The 23,495-nt window shown below is 42.0% G+C and overlaps 1 protein-coding gene across 1 annotated transcript in view; it reads right to left on the reverse strand.

Annotated features, from left to right (window-relative positions):
• The window catches only part of nrxn3a (neurexin 3a), a 205,153-nt gene that overhangs the window by 88,982 nt on the left and 92,676 nt on the right, over nucleotides 1-23,495 (reverse strand). Inside the window, 1 exon segment of the mRNA XM_085390811.1 lies at nucleotides 3,090-3,383. Within this exon segment, the coding sequence (XP_085246937.1) occupies nucleotides 3,090-3,383 (294 nt within the window).

The raw sequence follows: 23,495 nt of genomic DNA on the forward strand, positions 1-23,495 counted from the left end.
ATACTATGAAAATATTGTTGGGCATAAACCGGTCCGTGGCGCAAAAAAGGTTGGGGACCGCTGTTATAGGTGACCAAGTTGATCATACAGACAATTGGTCTTAAAGGTGCACCCTGATTATGTATCTTCAGTAAACCATACAGACTTGGTGTAAACTCCCCTGGGTACAGCCTGTGGTATGAGGTCCGGTCAATAGCCTTGTCTTGTTCTAACCACTTCAGACAGTCTATCACCCACTTCCCGTAACCACTTCCTGGGTCTCGTTTCAGGGGCTCATAAGTATTTCTGTCACTGAGCAGTGACAAAATCTTCTCATGACAGTTTTTCTGGTTTAGCAATACTGTGCACCTACCCTTGTCTGCCGGAAGGATGATAATGTTGTTGTCATCACTAAGTGATGTGAGTGCCTTCCTCTCCTCCATGGTGATGTTGGATGCTGGGGGCTTTGCATTGCTGGAGACAGGCCAAAACTTTCGTCCGTAGTTGCTCTGCTTCCATGTCTGCAATATTGTTGTTTCAAATTGCTGTTTCTGTGGCTGTGATTAGCTCCACTAGCGGGATTTGTCTTGGCGTGACAGCAAAATTCAACCCTTTAGCAAGGATGTTTTTCTCTGTTTGGGTGAGCTGTCTGTCAGACAAATTCTTGTCCACTTGTCCACATCCTCGGTGTCACATCCTTCTCTTTTCTGGCCACTGAGGACACTCTCCGTATTTTGCTGTGGTTTCCGACATACAACAAGTAGGTCAAACTTCCTTTGTTGCCTGGTCTTAGACTTTTTGTGCTGTGCTAGATGAGCCTTCTCAGTGATGTCAAACACCTTTTTAAGAGTACTCTCATCTAATCGTAAGTCTCTGTTGGATCAGCTCCTCTTGAGATTTTAGCACGTTGATGGTAAAATTTGTTTGCCTCACCCATCCATTAAGCCGCTGGTGCTGTGACCTTCTGGAGGATTTTTGTTGCCTGGAAGCCTTTAACTGAAGAGCTCATTTGCAGACTACAAGAAGGTGAGGAAAGGAAATATTTGTGTTCAATTCAAGTCCCAAACATGAAGGATTTTCTCTAGATGATATACTCCTGAGTAGGGATGGGTACCGGTGTCCGGTGCCATGATGGCACCGGTTCTGACATAAACGGTAGTAACCAGACCAAAAAGCAGCGCACATTTCGGTGCTTTATTTCGGTGCTTTTTTTTCCTGAGCTGTGATACACTTCTAGCCAATCATTTTACGTTTCCGAGAATAGTAGGCGGGTCCAGGTACGTACGTTCTTTTAGAGCAGAGCTACAGATTAAAAATGTCCAAGGCGAAGCGGTCAAAAGTCTGGCTGTACTTCACAGCAAAAGATGCAAACTCAGCAGCAACAAGTGCTTTAAGCTGATACTGTGATACTGTCAAAGGAGGTAACACCTCAAATCCGATGAAACACCTGGCGACGCATAGCGTTTTTTTTAAAAGCCCAGAAATGCGCCGTATTTGATAGCTTGCTGCGAGACCTCACACCGAGCACATCTACTGTGCGTGGGTTGGCTGTTATGCAACATCCTCCAAAAACACGAAGAGGAGAGTCCTGGCCCCTAGCCCTGCCAGTGTAGCTGAAATGATGACGGATGATGATGCAGCAGCAGCCGTTCTTCTCTGCGTGAGTAGCTTAATGTTGTTCGAGTGTAATTTACGTTGAGTAGGCTAACCACGTTATTACATTAATGCATGTAAGATGAACTAGCAAACACCATCATAGCTACATGCGGCTGTCTTCTTGTTTGATGGCAGATGCTCCCTTCACCCTGGCCACAAAGGCTAAAATGACCAAAGAAAAAGTGGAAAACAGTTAAACATGAGAGGTTTTTGGACAAAGTTTGTGTTTTTTCCATTGTTTAAGCACTGCTTCCAGCCAAGAGTGATACCATATATGCCCCATAGCTGCAGAAAAGGCTAACATTGTTATCTTTTTACAAAAAACAGCTGAACATGAGAGGTTTTTGGACCAATTTTGTGTTCTCCATTCTTTAAGCACCGGTTTGAGCACCGGCACCGTTTCAAAAGTACCGACTTGGCACCGGTATCGGATAAAACCTAAACGATACCCATCCCTACTCCTGAGTGGACCTGACTTGAACAACACTCTCACTGGAGTTCTGATCTGCTTCTGTGGGGAACCAATAGCAGCTACAGCAGATAAGCAGCAGATGTTCTACTGCCTCAAAGTGTGCAACAAGCATCTAAACTTTCTGAGGTTCTTATGGTATGAAAACAATGATCTGCAAAAACAGTGAAAGAGTTTCAAATGACAGTACATGCATTTGGCAACAGTCCTTTACCAGCAGTTGCCATTTACTGCCTCAGACCAGCTGCTCAGGAAGCAGATGACTCCACTACCAGTGCATGGAAGTTCATCACATGCAATTTTTATGTGCACGATGGACTTGCATCTTTTCCTAATGAAGCGAAGGCCTTTGGTGTCCTGCGCACTTCCCAAGCAATGCTAGCTAAATCAAACATTAAGCTACACGAGATTGCACTGAACAGCAACAGTGTTATGCAAGCATTCCCACCCAAAGACTTGTAGGACTGAAAGGATTTGAAAGATCTATATTTAGGAATGCAATCACTACCTCTTCAGAGGAATCTAGGTCTAATTTGGAATTTGGAGAAAGAGAACTTCAACTTCTATGTTTCAAAGGAGGAGAAGCCTTTGACAAAAGAGGCATTTTGTCTCCAGTGAACCCTTCTATGGTTAAAGTGATCTGTGATAATCTAATATGCAATGTGTTATTAAGATAAACAGCAAATCTAATTTTAAATGAACTACTCCTCTTAAACAAATGGTCACAAAGCTAGAAAATTTTATTGTCTACAACAGTGGTTCCCGAAGTGGGGATTTTTCTTGTAAAACAAAGAGGGCCCTAGCAAACACACTTTGGGAACGACTTGTCTACAACAGCCTCGCAAACACAGGTGAATTTGTTGGTTTGCCATTCTCACCAGGTGGTGACCTTGATGTCAAGACACATCAGTCCTTTCAAACTGTTTTCAGTCAAGCATTTTTTAAAACAGAAATTATCAAGTGACTGAGGAGATTATGAACTGACCTTGGTGTTCTTTTGGCTCCGTGCAGCATCTTTGCGCTCTTGGGGTTTGCCATGGGTAAAGAGGATGAGTCCATTGGGCTCAGTCGTACGGAAATCGAAAGAGATGGATCCCATCCGCTTGGTGTTCCACTTAGGGAGACTGATATAGGCCTCAGGGGTTTCAAAAGAAATTGGGTCAAGGGTGGCCACATTTTCACACTTGTAGGATACCTCACCCTGGATTTTCATCTTGGGGTCCACAATTCGAGCCAGACGGGACAACTCAAGACGGATGTCATTATTCTTATACACTACCTGCAATAAGGCAAGAGCAGGATTAATGACTCTTTTATTTAGGATTAACATGAGATACACATTTAATAACTTCCAACAATTACTAAATTAATAAAATTAATTCAGTAAAATAAAGACTGTAAAATAAGAAAATCATCAATGTTGTGTCAGGAAGGACATTATTGGCTTTACATATCTCAGTAAAGCTTAGTGTGATAAATTGCAGAATACAGAGTTACTATATACCATACACACATTCCTATTTGGCATGTTGTTATTTAAAAACAAAGTATAAAGGAAAATGTTATTGAGTTCACATAAAATACAGGAACCAAAAATACTGATCATTCAGTTTGTCAGATATTTCGTTTCACAGACTGAGATCATCTCCATGTTCCCAGTGCGTTTCATACTTTACACTCTCAAGTCTCAGAGACAAGGTCAACTGTTCCATTTAACGGATTTCCTTAACGATTTTTATCCACTCATAGTTTGCTGGCAATTCTTTATTCAACAAGTTGTATTTTTCTTTTAATTTCAATTAATGAATTCTCAAAATAAACAACACTAAAATCTAAATCTGTGGAATGATTATTTATCTCTGTTACCACATCCAACCAGTAAGGATACACCACAGATTCAGGTATTTTACACTAGAACTGCAAAGTTATTAAAAAAGTGTTTTTCCAGGAGAATTCTCTCAAAAACAGAGCTATGGTGATGAACTGTGTTTTTCACATATTTAACCTTCTTTTTCCCACCTTCATTTAACATACATTTTGGAGAGACCTCTGTTTGATGGGCAGGCTAGAGAAATCCTAAGTGAAAGAATACAAATAAAATAAAAAATAAAATTCAAAAAAAAAAAAAGTCAGTTAAAATGACAATCAATCTAATTGAAACAGTTGCATGTTATGGACTTGGCCTCAAGGATTCGTAGTTTAGATTTAAAAGCACTTAATGAAATGAATTCAGTCATTTTCCTTCTGCAGTTCCAAGCCGAGGGTGCTAAATGGACAAAAGCTCTTTTACCAAGTTCAGTTCGGGCAAATGGAACAGAAAGCAACAAGTAACCATGCGGACGAAGAGAATACCGACCAGCACGTTTCATTACAAACAGGCAGCAACCCAAGTATCGCCTTATATATAAAACTGTATAAATGAGAGTTCCTCCGACTTACCAAAGCAGGCCGTCCTACCTGAGAGTATAACTCACAGTGGTGAGTCTGAAATTTACAGTTAGTGATGAACCTCAGAGAAGCACGATACACAGAATCAACCATTCGAAGACATTGAGCAGAAGCATTCATATATAGAATATCACCATAATCCAGCACATGCAAGAATGTTGCAGCAACAAGCCGCTTCTTTGTATTAAAAGAGAAACACAACTTGTTTTGAAAATAAAATCTCAGTTTTAACTTCAGGTTTTTCACAAGATTCTCTACATGTGGTTTGAAGGTAAGCGAGTCATCAATTAAGATTCCCAGATATTTATAGGTGTGAACCAACTCTTCAAGAGTGGTTACTGATGGGATTGTTTGGGCTCGTCTCCTTGATTTAGAAAACAACATGAGCTTTGTTTTGTCTGCGTTGAGAACAAGTTTAAGCTGAAGTAATGAGTGCTGGACAGCAAAAGAGGCTTTCTGCAAGGAGTCAGTGGCTTGGACAAGAGTTGAACCACAGCTGTAAATAACTGTATCGTCAGCATAGAAGTGGGATGGCCTAGATCTTCTGAAATCCCCTTTATTTTAGCAGTGTTGAGGTGGAGAACTATATTTGCATGTACAGGATTTTGAGCTGTACACTGCACACTGCACATGGACGTTGCCTTATCATCGATTCAAGCCGAAAACCCATTGAATGGTTTCAGCTGGATGGGCTGCACAATCCTTCAGGAGTCTTGTCACTCACCATCTGGGGCTGCTCCTTTCCCTGGACGCAGTCTCTGAGCTGTGCCCTTGCTTTGTTAGCTGAGAAGGATGGGGGCAGATGGTCAGATGTAGTGGATGTTGCAGTTGCAGTGGTGTTGGGGTTGTTGTGTGCAGGAGACAGAAGATAGTGGTGCTGGAGCAGCCTCTCAAGAGGTGGAGGCATAGAGGTGTCATTGAAACAGGAGCATCAGTTGAAGTAGTCCGAGGGAGGACAGATATTAAAGCACAGCAGGCATTCCTGTGTGGCAACCCATCAAACCAGCTATAAAACAGGTTGAATTGACTGGATTTGCACTCATTGATGGCTGCTCTTCTGTGAGTGACCCTTGATGCTCCCGATTTACTCTCTGCTTCTCTTTTATACTCCACCTTTGGCCGCATCTATCGCCCTTTCAGTTGGTGTTGAAAATACCTTCTTTATCGCTGACTTGAATGTCTGCGTTTCTGGTGAAGGATTTCTTTAATGTCCAGGGCTTATTCTTGGGAAAACAGCAAACAGTCCTTACTAGAATCAAAGTGTCCCTACAGAAGCTGATGTAGGTTGTGAAGGTGTCACAACCAGCACAGTCCAGTCTGTGCACTCAAAACAAACCCTGAAAGACTTGTTGGCCTCTGGTGATGATGTGTGAAAATTCCCTTGGTGCATAGTGCAGTCTAAGAACAACAGCAGTTCAATATCCTGACTGCAGATCACATCGTTCACTGTAACATGTCTGACGTGACACAATCGATCATTTACAAGCACAAATCCAACCTTTGCTTTTGCTACTCATCTTCCGATCTCTATTTGTTTGCATAACAGTGCAAATAGAGCAAAAAATCAACAAAAAGGTAAAAACACAAATGCTAACAGAGATTTTAACCTTTGAAATGCATCAGAAAATAGACTGAGAGTTTGCTGCACGTAATTGAAAATGTCCTGAAATAGAAAAATGCACAAAATCATCACATTTTAAACGATGGAACTCATGAATGTTTGATATATGTGATGGAAAGATATATATGATTTTCCTCTGCTGATAGACTAAATCAGTGAATGAAGTTTGTATTAACAAGTTTAACAGCAGTACAGGATATTTAGTATCTGTTGAGTTTGTTGTCAAAGTACTGAAATTCTGTTGTTTAAACATGTAATGGTACTATTTCTCTGTGCATTTTGTTTAAAAAACAAAAAAGAAGTGATGTGTTGGACCCACATCATTTAATGATGTATGGTCCACAGCTGCAGTTCACTTTATCAGTCCCACAGACAGAAAATAAAACAACCCACCAGATATACAGTGTACATCTTTCTCCATAAGGCGTGTGTGCGACATACACTGTTTCTGCCATGGGCCAGTCTAAATGCTGTCAATAACAATGGGAGGACGGCGTCACGGAGGGGTGTGTGTGAGTAAATTGAAATCTGCTCAAGTGGAAAATTGAAGGCCTTTTTTCTCCTTCTAATTCTCTGGGCAGAAAAAAACACCCTCTGTCTGTCTATATTTTGGCCACATACATACACTAAACAAACACACCCTCTCCTCCATTTCATTCTCCTATATTAATGCTTCTGCTCTTGCTGGTTGTTCGGCTTCTGTTGGATTGTGGAAATGGAGTTGGAGTGGGTGGATTGGGGGGACTGGCTGAGATTATCATTAATCCATAAACAGACATTAGAGTATATCAAGTTGTCCCTTAAGGTGCAGAGGGACTAGATAGAAAACAGTCTGTCTCTCTTTTCATTTGTTGCCTTTCCTCCTCTTTTTGTTATATCTATCCTCCCCTTACTCACCCGAGCTACCTCATCCCCCCATCTCTCAGCAAGAAGCAGCCATTTCTTCTCCCACTCAGACTGAGCATAAATACCTAGAGCCGCTGAACAGGTCGATCATTCACTCCAAAATAAAAGCTTCAATAAAAATAGTAGTCCCTTCAAGCTCACTGACAACATGAAAGAAAAGGCCAAGTGAAAATTTGTCCCCTGAGACTAAGAAAACTTGCAGCATTTTCACATAAATACGAACAAAACCTGCATTGCTGCGTCAGTGCCTTACTGTTGTGATGGTGTTTCATCTTTACTCTTTTTATTATTACGAAAAAAGCTTTGAAGCACTTTATTATTGTAGCCCACTAACAGAAAAGAGACTGTTTGTTTTTTTTAAACCAATACAAAGCATTTAAATTGTGTTACATTGTTTATGAAACCTGAAAATGTATCAAAACTGTGCATCATTTTCTAATGAAAAGAAAGACAGCAAAGTTACTGTTATTTATAGGACTGTTTTTCCATCCACCAGATTACTTGTCTAAGGTTAAATTCATAGTTAGGCCTTCTTCCCTTGACATTACATTTTCGTTAATCTTGAATACCCTAAATAGACACCTTTAAACAAAATAAATACAAATATTCTCACAAATATTTTGCAGCCCATCCAGGACATCTATGCTCCAGTTTTGGTGAGTGAAACTGATTGCATTTCACAAACTAATTACTTAGCTCTAGTTAGCAGGTATAATATGGCCGCAGCAGATGGCCCCGCCCCTCCCTGAGCCTGGTTCTGCTGGAGGTTTCTTCCTGTTAAAAGGGAGTTTTTCCTTCCCACTGTCGCCAAAGTGCTTGCTCATAGGGGGTCATATGATTGTTGGGTTTTTCTCTGTATCTATTATTGTAGGATCTACTGTACAATGTAAAGCACCTTAAGGAGACTGTTGTTGTGATTTGGTGCTGTATAAATAAAATTGAATTGAATTGAATTAATATATACGTCTGTATTCATGATCACTGAGTTTAAAGATGAACAAACCTTTAAAAAAGTGTTTGTTCAGTATTGGTAAGAAAACCAGTATATGCCACATGTTTTGAGCACATATTGGAGTTTTTTTTAGCATCGTTTCCCGGAGGCTCACGGAGTTTCTCCACAAGAGCAATTACATCGATCCCTCAGTGCAGACAGGTGACATTCCTGGAGTACCTGGCTGCTTAGAGCACACAGCTCATTAGAGAAACCCGGGAGAACAGGGATGACTGTGGCTGGATTTGGCCAACGCATATGGATCAATTCCACACAGGTTGGTTGATCTTGCACTACACCGCCACCATGTCCCTGGTAAAATCAAGACCTCGTCCTGGATTATTGTGACAATTTCAGACTGAGGGTCACTTCTGGGGAAGTAACATCCAACTGCCATCGGCTGGAAAAAGGGAGAATAACTGGTTGCACCTCACAATCATGTCTTCCAGTGAAGAGTTTGGGGAAGCTTTTCGACACATCTCTGAACAACTCCACCACCATCCAGAAGTCCACCAAAGAACTGGATAGCTGGCTCACTAAGGTTGACAAGTCAGGCCTGCCAGTAGATTCAAGGCCTGGCTTTACCAGCACTCTATCCGACCGCATGTCCTGTGGCCTCTGCTTGTTTACTCAGTTCCAGTGTCAACTGTGGAGTCCCTCGGGAGGAGAATTAATAGCTTTCTGCACAAATGGTTGGGCTTCCCCCACTGCAGTGCAGCGCTTTATGGAACCAGTAACACCTTGCAGCTCCCATTTAGTAGTCTCACAGAAGAATTTAAGGTGGCATGCACTAGAGAAGTCCTTCAGTATTGGGACTCCAGGGACCAGAAAGTGTCAGCAGCGGGTATTGAGGTGAGAACAGAGAGGAAGTGGAGAGGAAAGAGAGGAGTGGAGGTGGCAGAGTCATACCTCAGGCAGAAGGAGCTGGTGGGGACGCTGGCCACCGGGACAGCTGGCTTGGGTATTTTCCCAAAGACCCAAATGGGGAAGGCCCGAGGGAAGGAGAGACACCAGCTAATTCAGGAAGAGGTCCGATTAAGTAAGACAGTGGGGCTGAGGCAAAGTGGGAGAACATCTTACAGCAAAAGGTAACCTGGACAAACATCACTGAGGCAGACCTCTGTCCATTTCCTTGTTCAGGCTGCATATGATGCCTTACCAATCCCAGTCAACCTCCATGTCTGTGTCAATAGTGAAACACCAGCATGTCAGCCATGCTCTGGAACGGGATCCTTGCAACACGAGAAGCTGAAAGTACAAAGTCCCTGCAGAAAGTCGCTACCGCTGGCACCGTGACCAGGTGCTGAAGGCGGTTTCAGAAAGCATAAGCAACACCATCACTCCTGGCAAACACCATATTGGCCAAAAGACAAGAATTGCATTTGTTAAAGCTGGAGAGGAGACCTGTCAGCAGCAAAGAATACGGTCAGGTCTGCTCTATACAGCCTCAGACTGCCAGCTGCAAGCTGACCTAAGGAAGCAGTTGAAGTTCCCTCAGCACATCACTGAAACATCACTTTGGCCAGACATAATTATTGTCTCAGAGGCAACAAAACAGCTTATTGTCCTCAAACTCACCATGTCCTGGAAGGAGCATATGGAAGAGTCAAATGAAAGGAAATGCGCCAAGTACCAGGAGCTGGTAGAGAAGTTCTGGGAAGGGGCTGGAAGGCGTAATATGAGCGAATACAGGTGGGCTGCAGAGCCTTTGCATGATGCTCACTCTGCAAAGTCCTAAACCAACTGGACCTAACAGGAGTGGCTAGGAAGAGGGCCATCTGGTCTGTATGTGAAGGCGCAGAGAAAGCCACAAGGTGATTGTGGATAAAGAGGGCTGGTCCATGGGTGGCTGCTGCTGGGACGCAGGCTGGGGTCTGATCAACCTTAGCTGGGTTGTCTGGGCGAGACTGTCTTATGTTGAAAGACCCGACACACCCCATTGAGCCCAGGTTACATCACTGATGATGCCTCTCAGCGCATCCAAAAAGGTATCTTGCACACACATATATGTGAACAAGTTCTTAATGTGGTTAATGTTTCCTCTCCTGTTGCACCCTTGCTGGTGAAAAATGTGATCATGTAGGTAGAGGAGAAGGGGGGTGTAACGGGGAGAAGGGGATAAGGATGGAAGGCGTAGCTGAGGATTTGACAAATTACTTTCAGGTCCTGCCACCTCTGAACAATAATACCAAAAAGGCATTTGAAAATATAAAGAGAGCTTTATCAACACACTGCAGATGCAGGCTGCAGGTTAACGCGAGAATGAAGCATAAGCAGACACTGATAGCAGACCGAGGAATACCTAATCATATCAGACATGTGATAAATACATAATATACACACAAGCATATATAAAAATGCTTGAGTATGTTTTAGCTTGACAGAGAGAAAATAATGAAAAATGTTAGACAATGGTTAGATGAAAGGAAACCATCAATGCAGTATCCCCTCCACCAGACTTCCACCGTGCACATCATTACACATGTATGCACACACGCACTTATCAGTGTCTGAGAAAAAACAACATAACACAATATTTAATTTACCTTTTAGATTGCCCGCTAATATAGCTACCACAATTTTCTGGTATCATTCACTAAGAAATACCACAAGATTGGAAGTAACACAATTTTCTCCAAGAAAAAAGAAAACAATTCACAGTAAAACATTATGTATGCTTTCAGAAGCTTACAACAAAGCAGCAATGATGCAAAGGTATACTGGAAAGGTTGGAAAGGCCCAGCTGCTTAAATCTTTTTGGTAGGAGCACAAGCTTTGTGCTAACCCTGGGAAGTGACCGCTGCAATAATGACAGACTCACTGTAAATAAAACCCTGTAATCTTACAGTAAGTTTTACACTATTTTTTAAATACATGAAACTCCTGTCAAATAGACTGTAAGTACACCTTCAAACAAACTGAATCATCTAAACTTTTTTTAGGTTTACATCCAATAAATTCACAATTGTGTGTGACATGACATCTTAATTTGTACTTGATATAATCTGGTGAGGGTAACTGCCTCACTAGATTGCATCTAGGATGAAACAGATGTTTGGCATTTCCACAAGGAGACTGTGGAATAGTGATGAAGTACAGGACAGTACTCAAAGAAAAAGTGAGATACCTATGGCGTTATTTTTGTGCCACTATTCTGAGCGCATGTAAAAACAATTTGCAGGTGCAAGTGTTGCATTTTGAAGAGAAATTTATTTTGAGCGAAGAAAAGCTAAATTTGAAATTAAAAAACTAAAAACTCGTTGCTGCGTGCAAAAAATGTATTTCAGTGTTTGCTATTATCCACACACACACACACACAACAGCAGCCCCTCTTGCTCAGTTTTTGCATTTGCGCTCGCTCGCAATGTGTTGCTCGCGCTCTCAACATTTCTGCCCGTGCGCGCTCAACTCTTTCTCTACACCGTTATATTTGTGCCACAGAAGAAGAAAAAACTACACAATTTATATGCCACAAATCCCACAAAACAAACACTGAAAGAAATTACAGAACTTCAACTCGACAGCATCATTAATAAAAAAAAAATACACAATTTATCTTACAGAGACTGCAATCTAAACACAATGACGAGTCTTAAACAGTACAAGTTTCTCATTTCTCATTACAGCAATTAAAGACTGGACAGGAAACATCACCAACGACTCTTACATCATAAATAACACCTTCAGACAATTTCATTATGAAATATATAAAGATATGATGATATATATGATTTCAAATAAACAGACAAGTTTATCAATAACATCACATTACTGTCACTGTCAAAGGAAGAGGCAGACATCTGAGACTCCCCACTGACATCCACAGAAGATGAGAGAGCAAAAATTGTCAAACAATAAAGCTCCTGATGGATGTCCCCCTGAAATTTCTGTCTCCGCTTTTTGTTAAAATGCCAGATGAAATTAAAAATAACCAGTTCATTCCATATCATGTGAATACAGCACTAATTTCAGACCCTATTCACTGCTCCAGTTACAGAGCTATTTCCTTAATTAACACGGACGTCACAATAATCAGCAAAGCTCTAACAACCCGCATTGAATCAGTTATCTCCTCTCCCATTCACCCAGACCGAACAGACATTCTTTAAATAATACACGTAGACTTTTCAACCTCGTACATCTCTCTCACCAAAGTAACCATAAAACAACGATCTTCTCAGAATGCAGAAGAAGCATTTGACAAAGTAAACGGCACATTTCTTATGGAAACACTCATTTATCCAATGGATCAAAACACTCTACAATTAAACATTGAACCATTAGCAGCAGCAATCCATCAGAACGTTAACATCACAGGAATTCACACCAATAATGTAACACATGAACTAAGTTTATATGCAGATGATGCACTCCTGTTCCCAACAAATCAGTTGAAGAACTAATCCAAATCATTAAAACATACTCCCAAATCATATACAAGATCAATTACTTGTTCACAATGATCCTTATTCAACCCACAACAGCTTTTTTTCACCACTCTGGACACAGTAATAACATCATTAGACTGAAAAAACAAAAAAACTCCCCAGGAGCATCTTCCTTGGAGGGTTCGACCCGGGGTTGCGGTCATGGCCTATTAAGGGCTCTGTTGGCTCTTAGGTGATGGTTTCCTCGTGGCTGCGTGCAGCGGGGCTAGGGGAGGGTCTGTGCTGACGGACGTGGGTTACTGACCTGGTAGCCTGGCTGTCCCTGGGTGGGTCTGGGAGAGGTGTGAGGTTCTGGGGCGCTCCGTCTCTGGGCTGGGGCCCTGGCTGGGCCTTGGGGCTTGGGTCCTGGTTGGTGTGTTGCCGGGGTTGTGGGCGGGTGGGTGTATGGGGGCCCAGCCCTGGCGCAGGATGCCACCAGTGCATCGAGCCACCATGGGGGCTCTTCAACTGGTGGGGGAGGTTGTTACACCTTGCAGGAGCTCTCCTCTCTCCAGGAACTCACTCTGCAGGAGGGGGAGATACAGGAGAGGTGGAGGAAGCTCTCAGCCTGGGCGTCTATTGACTTGTGTAGTCTGGAAGATGAGTGGATGACGGGGTGGGTGCAGTTCTCTGTGGTGGGGTCGGGTGGGCTGTCCTGGGCTCTCTGCTGAACTGGGCCCCGGTCCGGATGGGCCTGGGCCCCCTTTCCCTGGCGGGTTGCAGAGTATGGGGGTGCCTACTGGGGTCAGCGGGGGTCAGCGGTCACTTGCCCCTCCCTTCCTTCCCTCCCCATCTCCAGCTGCCTCCCTCTTCCCACTCCACCACAACCACCCACACATGCAGGGCCTTGGGGTAAAGGTGTATCACCAGGGTGCAGGGGAGGCTACCCCCCCCCCCCCCCCCCTGTCCCCTTCTGGCTGCTTCTGCCTCAATTTTATCCCACAACTTAGACATTCACATTACTCACACTCTCATTACACATACATATAGGATCTTGGGGGTGGGCACGATACACGGAGTCCAAAGTACCATCAGGGTGTACACCCCACCCCTGGCGTTGTTGCCCACCTCTCAATTTTAAATACACGTAGACATTGAGGGCTAGCAGGAGGGACCATGCGCTTACCTGCTGCTCTCTGGCAGGTAGCTCCAAGCCCTCCTGGGTTTTAAATGCACCTTAGAACACACATGCATCAACACTACAATGAGCGGGTGGAGGGAGGTTTGGAGTCTTCTCTCACCCCCATTCTCTGCGGCCTGCTGGAGCGGGGGGCTGGGAGGAGGAGTCAGCCGTCCGACTGCGGTCTGGAGTGTGGGGCCTCCCTGCTGCTGCGGAGTCGGGGTGGTCTGCCTCTCCCCACCGCAGGGAAAAGGGTAACACCACCTGGGTCTGGGTGCAGTTCCCCCCTCCAGGGGCAAGGGTACCTAGACCCGGTTTGTAGAGTACGCTTGGGGAGTGTGATCGTGTGTACAGCGTCTCTTTATGTCTGTCTCCACGTTGGTTGAGTGCTGAGTAATTGCATATGAGAGCATGAGGGTGGGAATGGATGTTTGTATATGTGTGTGCCTGTATGTCTGTGTCTATATGCCAGGTTGGGTATCAGACGCCACCTCTCTGGGGACATCTCAGGGCCTCTAAGGTTTGGAGGCCTATCTCCACCCACCACCACTTCCCCTGCCAGTGGCGGACTCCCTCAGGTGTCGGTGCGTTGGTGGTTCTTTGTGTCCAGGGATGGGCGTCCAGGTACACACCGGCTCACTCCTTGGTGGCTGCTTATCGGGGCCTGGAGCCTGGGGCTTGCTTTTTCTTTCTCAACACGTGATCCAGGTGATTGATAGATGTATTTTTTGTCTGTTTGTTTTGTTTGTTTTTTTGTTTTTTGCCCTTTATCCCCGTCCCTCTTCCCCGCTGTTTCTCTTTCCCTCTTTCTTTCTCCCCTTTCTTTTCCCCAGTCAAGTCTTTACCCGTATTTAGCAAGTGAAAATAAAATAAACAATAAAAGGTGAATCAAATAGACCATTACGGCAAGGCTGGGATGGTCCATTTGGTAAAGTAAATCCGTTGGGCATCTTTCGTCACCTTTAGACAATAATTCTGATGCAAAAGAGCCAAACGGGACAGGCAAAAAAAAAAAGAAAGAAAAAACAAAAAACAAAAAAACTAAAATAAATAAATAATAAATAATAAAACTAACATTACACCAGTCAAAACTCTAAGGAGCCCTAGATGCACCAAATCTCCACCACTACTTAGTCAACCAACTACAACACCTCATCAAATGGATGCATTCAACCCATCACCTTCATCCATGGCTGGACATCGAACAATCTGATTGTAAAGACATATTAATCCAAAATCTACCATTCATCAACAATACAATTAGACATTACAACTGCTTTAAAAGCCCGCCAATAGCAACAACTCTGACAGCCTGGTGGAAGACGAGCAAAATCAAAAAGAACTCAAACACCCATATGGAACAACCCTTCAGTGCAAATGAATGACCCCTGGCAGGCATTAAATGGAAAGAAAAAGGCATCACACACCTCTGCCACATTTGTGATTAGAATCATTTCTTAACACTTCAACAGCTCATTGACAGGAAACAGTTTCTTCAGTATAACCTACTAAAACACTCCATCAAAGCAAAAATGAGTATCAATGACACTCAGCTAAGACAACTACCACTACTGGACAGCATCAACAAAACAGCGCAGACACAAACACACTCTCGAAGCTAAATAAACTAATATCCTCTAATGATAATGCACCTCACACGCCAATCAACAAATGGGAAAAAGACCTGATATACCCCTCTGTCTGTTTACCTCGCAATCTGGAAGAACTAAACATAATGCAGATCAAAACAGCCCTGCTTGTGTCCCTGACTATCACCAAGAACAATACTGCCCAACTGGAAAAACAGGACAAAGATCAGCACATCACAATGGCTAGACCTCACACAACAATCATCAATACATAAGAAAACAATTTGAACATTTCATTCAAATATATTCTACAACTCTACAACTGAGCTGATGCCACAGCATTAGGGAAACAGGGTTTAACTAAAACAAGGAATATTGGGACCCCCCACCCCACCCCGGCCTAAAAAAACCCCCCAAACAAACAGACAAACAAACAAACAAACCAGGAAATAACTGCCAAGAGTTGAAAACAATGTAACCTAACATATAAGCCACATGTGTAACCCATATGTTTTTTGCTTTTGCTGGTTATTTAGTAAATCAGCAGCTCTGCCTGTCTGTACTGCTTTTGTTTTGTTTTGTTTTGTTTTGTTTTGTTTTGTTTTGTTTTGTTTTGTTTTGTTTTGTTTTGTTTTGTTTTGTTTTGTTTTGTTTTGTTTTGTATGCACTACTTGGTGAATTAATGAAAAAAAAAGTTTTATTTCAGTCCAGTTCAGCTGGGATCATTTTTACTGCAGTCACAGAAATCCTAAACAGGAGGGAGAGAAGGAGTCCCACTGCATCACAGCACGTAAATATAAGAAAGTACGGTGGATTTAAGTAAACATGTTCTTGGTGTGTATAACTAACCTTGGTTCCAAACCAAGAACATCCTCCCATATCCCTAAGAACTACAATGCCGATACAAAAGCCAGAAGAGCTGAGAAAAAATCTAAAATAGTACAAATCACCCAGGACTCAATTTAATAGAGCATCAGTGGGGTACACTGGAACAATATCAGTGTATGGAGGCCTCGCTCTGCAACCCACATGACCCAAGATGCCAACAGATGGCACACACCACAGGACATCCCTCATGGTATTCCAAGTGCTGCTAAAAAAGTGCTAGATCGGCGATTGGGCTGCTTTTTGGGTATCGTCTCCAAAAGATTAGACTTTTTTCTGTAAGAATTCAGGGAGAGGTGAATTTAAACTTCCCTTGAAACTCGAAACCCCTGATATTCTAACATTTGTGAGGGGCAGCAAATCAAAGTGGCATCCTCCAGGCAGAGGATGAACTGAAGGGCTGCACCAAGAAGGTAAATAAGGGCGATTTGGATCCATGAATCATGCACATCACCAACTGTAGTACATCCTGAAAAGTTTGTAATAACTTCCCTTTTATAAATTCTACCACTGCAGTTCATATGATTAAGATATCCTTTTCCTTTGTTACTGCACATGCACCAACCAGCATGCTGCCTGCTGTAACCCACAATTTCCTTCAGGATTGATAAAGTATTTTTGATTCTGATATCCAACATTTCCTCCTGAAATAATCTGCAATGAATTCGACCAAAGACGACCCACGAATTGTTCAAAAAGTTGCAACCAGTGTTATCCATCTCTGGTTAGCTTTGGAACCTTTGACATCTATGTATTTAACGCCGTGACCAGGCTTCAGTCAGCGCTGGATCATTAGACTAAGCTCGTTAGTACAGGTAAGAAGATCGTGTGCTCTTTCAGATGCCCTTTTGGTTACCTTCTCTCTCCTTTGTTGTCTTTTGCACCTGGAGGTGGAGAGGAAAACACAGGAGCTGAACCACGAGCGGGGAATTAATGCACAAGTGCAGAGTGTCGCCTTTTTTCACATCGCCATACAGCACTATCGGGAGTCGGGAGAAATGACCACGGGGAGCCACGGCCTAAGGATTTCACACTGAACTGTCATTGTTTTTGCACTGTAAATAAATTTACTGTCTCATTGCAAAGGAGATCTGCGTTCAAGTCCGCTCCATCCACACTCGATGACAACACCAGATTAATTTACTGCATTATCTGGCTTGCTCTCACTCACAGTAGAGAATTGTCTACAATTATTAAAGACAAAATTATTATTTTAAACTACATAAAATTAGGGAAAAAAACTTAAGTTCAGAAAGAATATAATAAATATAATAGCAATGTGTAATATAGCTGTTATAACGTGATTAATTAGAGTAACAAAGACATATTTCCACTGGAAAATACTGTCATTGCTGATCCCATTCAGTGCTCAGTCTGTGAGCTCATCCTTTGTGTTTCTTTCTTGGCTACAGTACACGGGAAAGCCAGAAGCCTCCGTGTGAGTGGTTGAGGAGGTGTAATGACAACGACAATTATAGCAATTATGTGTTATTGTAGGCCATTATGTATTTTGTAGGTTTTGAGATGTAGGCTTTCTTTGTAATTGCTGGCTTATAAAAGGCATAAAAATAATAGTCCCCCCAGTTGCAGGAGCTACCACAGGCAACCAGTACCTGGTGCCATGGTAACAAAGCATTTATCCATAATGCTGCTCAGTGGATGGCGAGGACAAGAGCATCGGGAACAGGCAAATTAGCATTAATGGCAAGGAGTGGAGGACAAGAAGGTGCTGGACAGCAGACAGAGGGAGAGCTGGTGGGTACTACAGATATGTGGGTGGGTCTGTGATTAAGAGGTGGGCAGAATACAGAATGCATGTGACTTTATGTCTTTCCTGTAGTTCAATTCAATTCAATTTTATTTATATAGCGCCAAATCACAACAAAAGTCGCCTCAAGGCGCTTCATAGATACAGAGAAAAACCCCAACAATCATATGACCCCCTATGAGCAGCACTTTGGCGACAGTGGGAAGGAAAAACTCCCTTTTAACAGGAAGAAACCTCCAGCAGAACCAGGCTCAGGGAGGGGCGGGGCCATCTGCTGTGATTGGTTGGGGTGAGAGAAGGAAGACAGGATAAAGACATGCTGTGGAAGAGAGACAGAGGTTAATAACAGATATGATTCAATGCAGAGAAGTCTGTTAACACATAGTGAGTGAGAAAGGTGACTGGAAAGGAAAAACTCAATGCATCATGGGAATCCCCGGCAGCCTACGTCTATTGCAGCATAACTAAGGGAGGATTCAGGGTCACCTGGTCCAGCCCTAACTATATGCTTTAGACAAAAGGAAAGTTTGAAGATTAATCTTGAAAGTAGAGATAGTGTCTGTCTCCTGAATCCAAACTGGAAGCTGGTTCCACAGAAGAGGGGCCTGAAAACTGAAGGCTCTGCCTCCCATTCTACTTTTAAATACTCTAGGAACAACAAGTAGGCCTGCAGAGCGAGAGCGAAGTGCTCTAATAGGGTGATATGGTACTACAAGGTCATTAAGATAAGATGGGGCCTGATTATTTAAGACCTTGTATGTGAGGAGCAGGATTTTGAATTCAATTCTGGATTTAACAGGAAGCCAAAACAGGAGAAATATGCTCTCTCTTTCTGGTCCCTGTCAGGACTCTTGCTGCAGCATTTTGGATTAGCTGAAGGCTTTTCAGTGAGTTTTTTGGACATCCTGATAATAATGAATTACAGTCGTCCAGCCTGGAAATAATAAATGCATGAACTAGTTTTTCAGCGTCACTCTGAGACAGGATATTTCTAATTTTAGAGATGTTGCGCAAATGGAAGAAAGCAGTCTTACATATTTGTTTAATATGTGCGTTGAAGGACATGTCCTGGTCAAAAATGACTCCAAGGTTCCTCACAGCGTTACTGGAGGCCAAGGTAATGCCATCCAGAGTAAGAATCTGCTTAGATACCATATTTCTAAGCTTTTCAGGGCCGAGTACAATAACCTCAGTTTGATCTGAATCAAGAAGCAGAAAGTTAGCGGCCATCCAGGTCTTTATGTCTTTAAGACATTCCTGCAGTTTAACTCATTGGTGTGTGTTATCTGGCTTCATGGACAGATAGAGCTGGGTGTCATCAGCATAGCAGTGTAAATGTATGCTATGTCTTCTAATGATGCTGCCTAAGGGAAGCATGTATAATGTAAACAGAATTGGTCCTAGCACTGAACCCTGTGGAACTCCATAATTAACCTCAGTGTGTGAAGAGGACTCTCCATTTACATGCACAAACTGGAGTCTATTAGATAGATATGATACAAACCACTGCAGTGCAGTACCTGTAATACCTACAGCATGTTCTAATCGCTCTAATAGGATATTATGGTCGACAGTATCGAACGCTGCACTGAGGTCTAGCAGGACAAGCACAGAGATGAGTCCACTGTCAGAGGCCATAAGAAGATCATTTGTAACCTTCACTAAAGCTGTTTCTGTGCTGTGATGAGCTCTGAAACCTGACTGAAACTCTTCAAATAAACCTCTGCAGATGATCTGTTAGCTGTTTGACAACTACTCTTTCAAGGATGTTTGATATAAAGGAAGGTTGGAGATTGGCCTATAATTAGCTAAGACTGCTGGGTCTAGAGATGCTTTTTGAGTAAAGGTTTAACTACAGCCAGCTTGAAGGCCTGTGGTACATAGCCGATCATTAGAGATAGGTTGATCATATTTAAGATCGAAGCATTAATTAATGGCAGGACTTCTTTGAGCAGTTTTGTAGGAATGGGGTCTAAAAGACACGTTGATGGTTTGGAGGAAGTAATTATTGAAGTTAACTCAGAAAGATCAATTGGAGAAAAAGAGTCTAACTTAACATCAATGGTACTAAGAGTAGCTGTAGATAATATTACATCTGTGGGATGATTACTGGTATTTTTTTCTCTAATGGTTAACATTTTATTTGTGAAGAAGTTCATGAAGTCATTACTAGTTACCGTTAAAGGGATGGTTGGCTCAACAGAGCTCTGACTGTTTGTCAGCCTGGCTACAGAGCTGAAGAGAAACCTGGGGTTGTTCTTATTTTCTTCAATCAGTGATGAATAGTAAGATGTTCTGGCTCTGTGGAGGGCTTTCTTATAAAGCAGCAAACTATTTCTCCAGGCTAAATGATGATCCTCTAGATTTGTGACACGCCATTTCCTCTCCAGATTACGAGTCGTCTGCTTTAGGCTACGTGTTTGAGAATTATACCACGGAGTCAGGTACTTCTGATTAGAGACCTTAGTTTTCACAGGAGCTACAGTAGAGTCGTACGTAGTGAGGAGGTGAAATTATTAACAAGATGATCGACCTCTGTTGGAGCAGCGTTCAGATAGCTGCTCTGCTCTGTGTTGGTACAGGGCACATTCATTGAGGAATGTACCACTGAACGACACAGGAAATGATTCCTGCCTGTGACCTTCTCTCTGTACAATTCATCCAGTTAAAGTACAAGTACACGCTACAATAGTTACACTGTTAATATCTGCACATCCTCTACAGAGAAAATTACAGTTAATGTGATAAAAAGGACACCTCATTGTCAATCTTATCTATTTAATTTTGTGTAATATACTGGGATATTTATAATTAGAGCCATTTGGATTTATTAGAGCTATTTTGTTATCATTTGTAACATTTTTATATATTGTAATATTCAATTTAGTTTAGGGTCTGTTGTTGCTGTCTGGGAGCAACTGTGACCACATCATTTCTTCTGGGATTAACTAAGCATTCTGATTCTGATAAACTGTAGTCAACAGGATGTATGAAATGATTATATATATATATAATAAAGAAATGACCTGTTTTGAAAGTGTTTTTGTTGTTTTACCTACATTACACTCAATCCAGTTCTTTTTAGCTACTTAAAGTATTTTTATAGAAATGTAATGCGTTGTTTGTTGTAATTTCTGCTGTCCTCTTGGCCAGATCTCTCTTGGAAAAGACATTTTTAATTACACTTTGTTACCCATATAAATAAAAGCTATATAAAAGCCTTTTCGCCAACAAAGTATTTACAGCTTCTGCATTATAACAGGAATGATGTTTCTGGCTTAAAATAACTTAAAATGCTACAGAGGCTTTCACGAAAGATATGTTTGACAAGTGTTTCACAGGTTGTAAGACAACAAGTCATTTAAATAAAATATAGTGATGGGATTTCCAGCTCATTTTAGAGAACCGGCTCTTTTGGCCCCCAACCAGCTCTAAAGGTTGTTTTGTTGCTTTAATTAATTTATTATTAACAACAATATAAAATTATGCACAAAATGAATTACTAATGTAAAAAAAAAAGTGTTTTTATTTATATATGTTTATATATAAATATATGCGATGGCCCCTAGAGACAAAACACATACAAACTCCAAAACACATTTCTAGCATGAACTGAACTGATAACGACTGTGTTTAGTCTGTTCCTTCCCATTCCATGCAAGGCCACCTGGGTTGGCTGGAAGACTGTTTACTTAGCCTGGCAGGGCGAAGGACACTGTCTCAGCTGAACTATGGACACACACACACATACACATACTGATACTGATAAGCACTCACTGACGCATCACCCTCCCTACCCTGGATCCAATGCCACCTCCAACGCTTACCTCCCCTCTGATGTGGACATCGGGTCAGTTGGATGCGCAGTCGAAAGATTGCAGCGGTCCCAGATCAGATGTACACACTGGAACACTTTCCCATGTTGCTGTCTGTGTTTATTGTGCTATGGTGTGTGCTTTTTTTGTGCAGAGGAGTTTTTTTGTTTCCTGTTCTCGTGCTGTCCTGCCATGGAAGCACAGCATGAGTGGAGGTCTCTTTTTTTTTCCTCTTGTACCTTCCCGTTGTTATGTACCTTTCAGTGTTTTTCTGCAACGCTACCGATCTCCGACTTGTAATCCCATGTGATGTCTGTGTTATGTGTGTAAGGTCGGGTGGGGGGTCCCAACCTGCATGTGACAAATAAAGCTTTGATTGATTGATTGATTGATTGATTGATTGATTGAACTTTCAAAACAGAGCTACCTAGATCACTTAAATTACACAATTGAAAGCATATGTGTATTGTTCGTGTATTTATACACAAACACTCACATATATTGAAATAATTTAAAAAAAAATGTTCATTTACCTGTTACTACCACACACCAAATCCGGTCGTTGGTACTTGCTGGCTTGTGTAGCCACTAGGTAACAAAAGCTCAACACTGCCCCCTAGCACCCTGGAGCACTTCTTCGGAGTTTGTACGTGCTTTGTCTCTAGGGGCCACCGTAAATATACTTTTATTTATTCACTCCACATAAAATGTAATAAATAAATCATATAATACAAAAACCAACTGTTCACATTTCAACTTTTAACTATTTAAATTTTCAGTTTCTTTCCTTTTACACAAATTTAAAGTGAAACAACACAAAACGCTGCAAACCACAACACAATTAAATATGAATATGAAAAAATATGAAAACAAACAGAAGATGCACATTCTCTGTCATATGGACCTGCATGAATAAACTTTCTGAATCCTTTATCATCTGCAACTAAAAATACTTGTGGATGATTACTATACCTTTCTAATCCCTGGCTCTCTTTCTCTCCCCCCGGTCTGTTCCTGTACTACTGCGAGTGTAGCGCAAAGCACAAGGCTTGCGTGCGGAGTGAAGTGGGAAAAAAGTGAGAGAGGGTGAGAGAAAGAAGAAAAAAAAAACACGGCTCCCAATAAGGATCCGGCTCACGTCGTTCACTTCAAAGAGTCGGCTCTAAAAGCCATTTCGTTTCGCGACCGACACATCACTAATAAAATAAAGGCAAAAACTTTTTGGCAAAAACCAGAAATCATTTTTAGGCAGATGATCACTTTTTGGCACCATCAGCTTAAACGGCCAGCACCGACTCCTCAGGCTCCACTTCTAAGTTTTCGGTTCTTCATACAGTGGGAAAGCTGAACAATGTGCAGAGTGGCTGCTTTCAAGTAATATTTAAATATTTTAAATATAAGGGAAAGATGAGGTAAAAAGGTAGTTGCATGTGCTCAGATGTTTCTTTTGTGCACATGCAGGTACATATCCCTGTCTGCAACTGGACACTTCTTATGTTCTTGGAAACTAAGACTGTGATATTTGTCCGTTACTCTCATGTATAATATCACAGGAACAACGTTTTCTTGTCTCTCTAGGTAGTGAATGGACCTATGGGTCTGTGGGACCTTACATTTCCGTGTGGGAGTACACACGGAAATGTAAAGAAATATATGAAGAGACAATGTAAAATGATTCTACCAGCAAAGGTTATAGAGCAAAACATAGCTTGGAGTATATTTTAGTTGTGCCAGTTACAGCTCTTGATCCGTTACTGCAGGAGTTACACTATTTGTTGACCATTCCATTTGTTCTGATCACCTTTAACAGCTATTCTTCTC

This window comes from Rhamphochromis longiceps, linkage group LG19 (assembly GCF_057381845.1).
Source record: "Rhamphochromis longiceps isolate RC_006_pf linkage group LG19, R_longiceps_female_GT1.1, whole genome shotgun sequence".
In the NCBI taxonomy this organism is placed as follows: Eukaryota; Metazoa; Chordata; class Actinopteri; order Cichliformes; family Cichlidae; genus Rhamphochromis; species Rhamphochromis longiceps.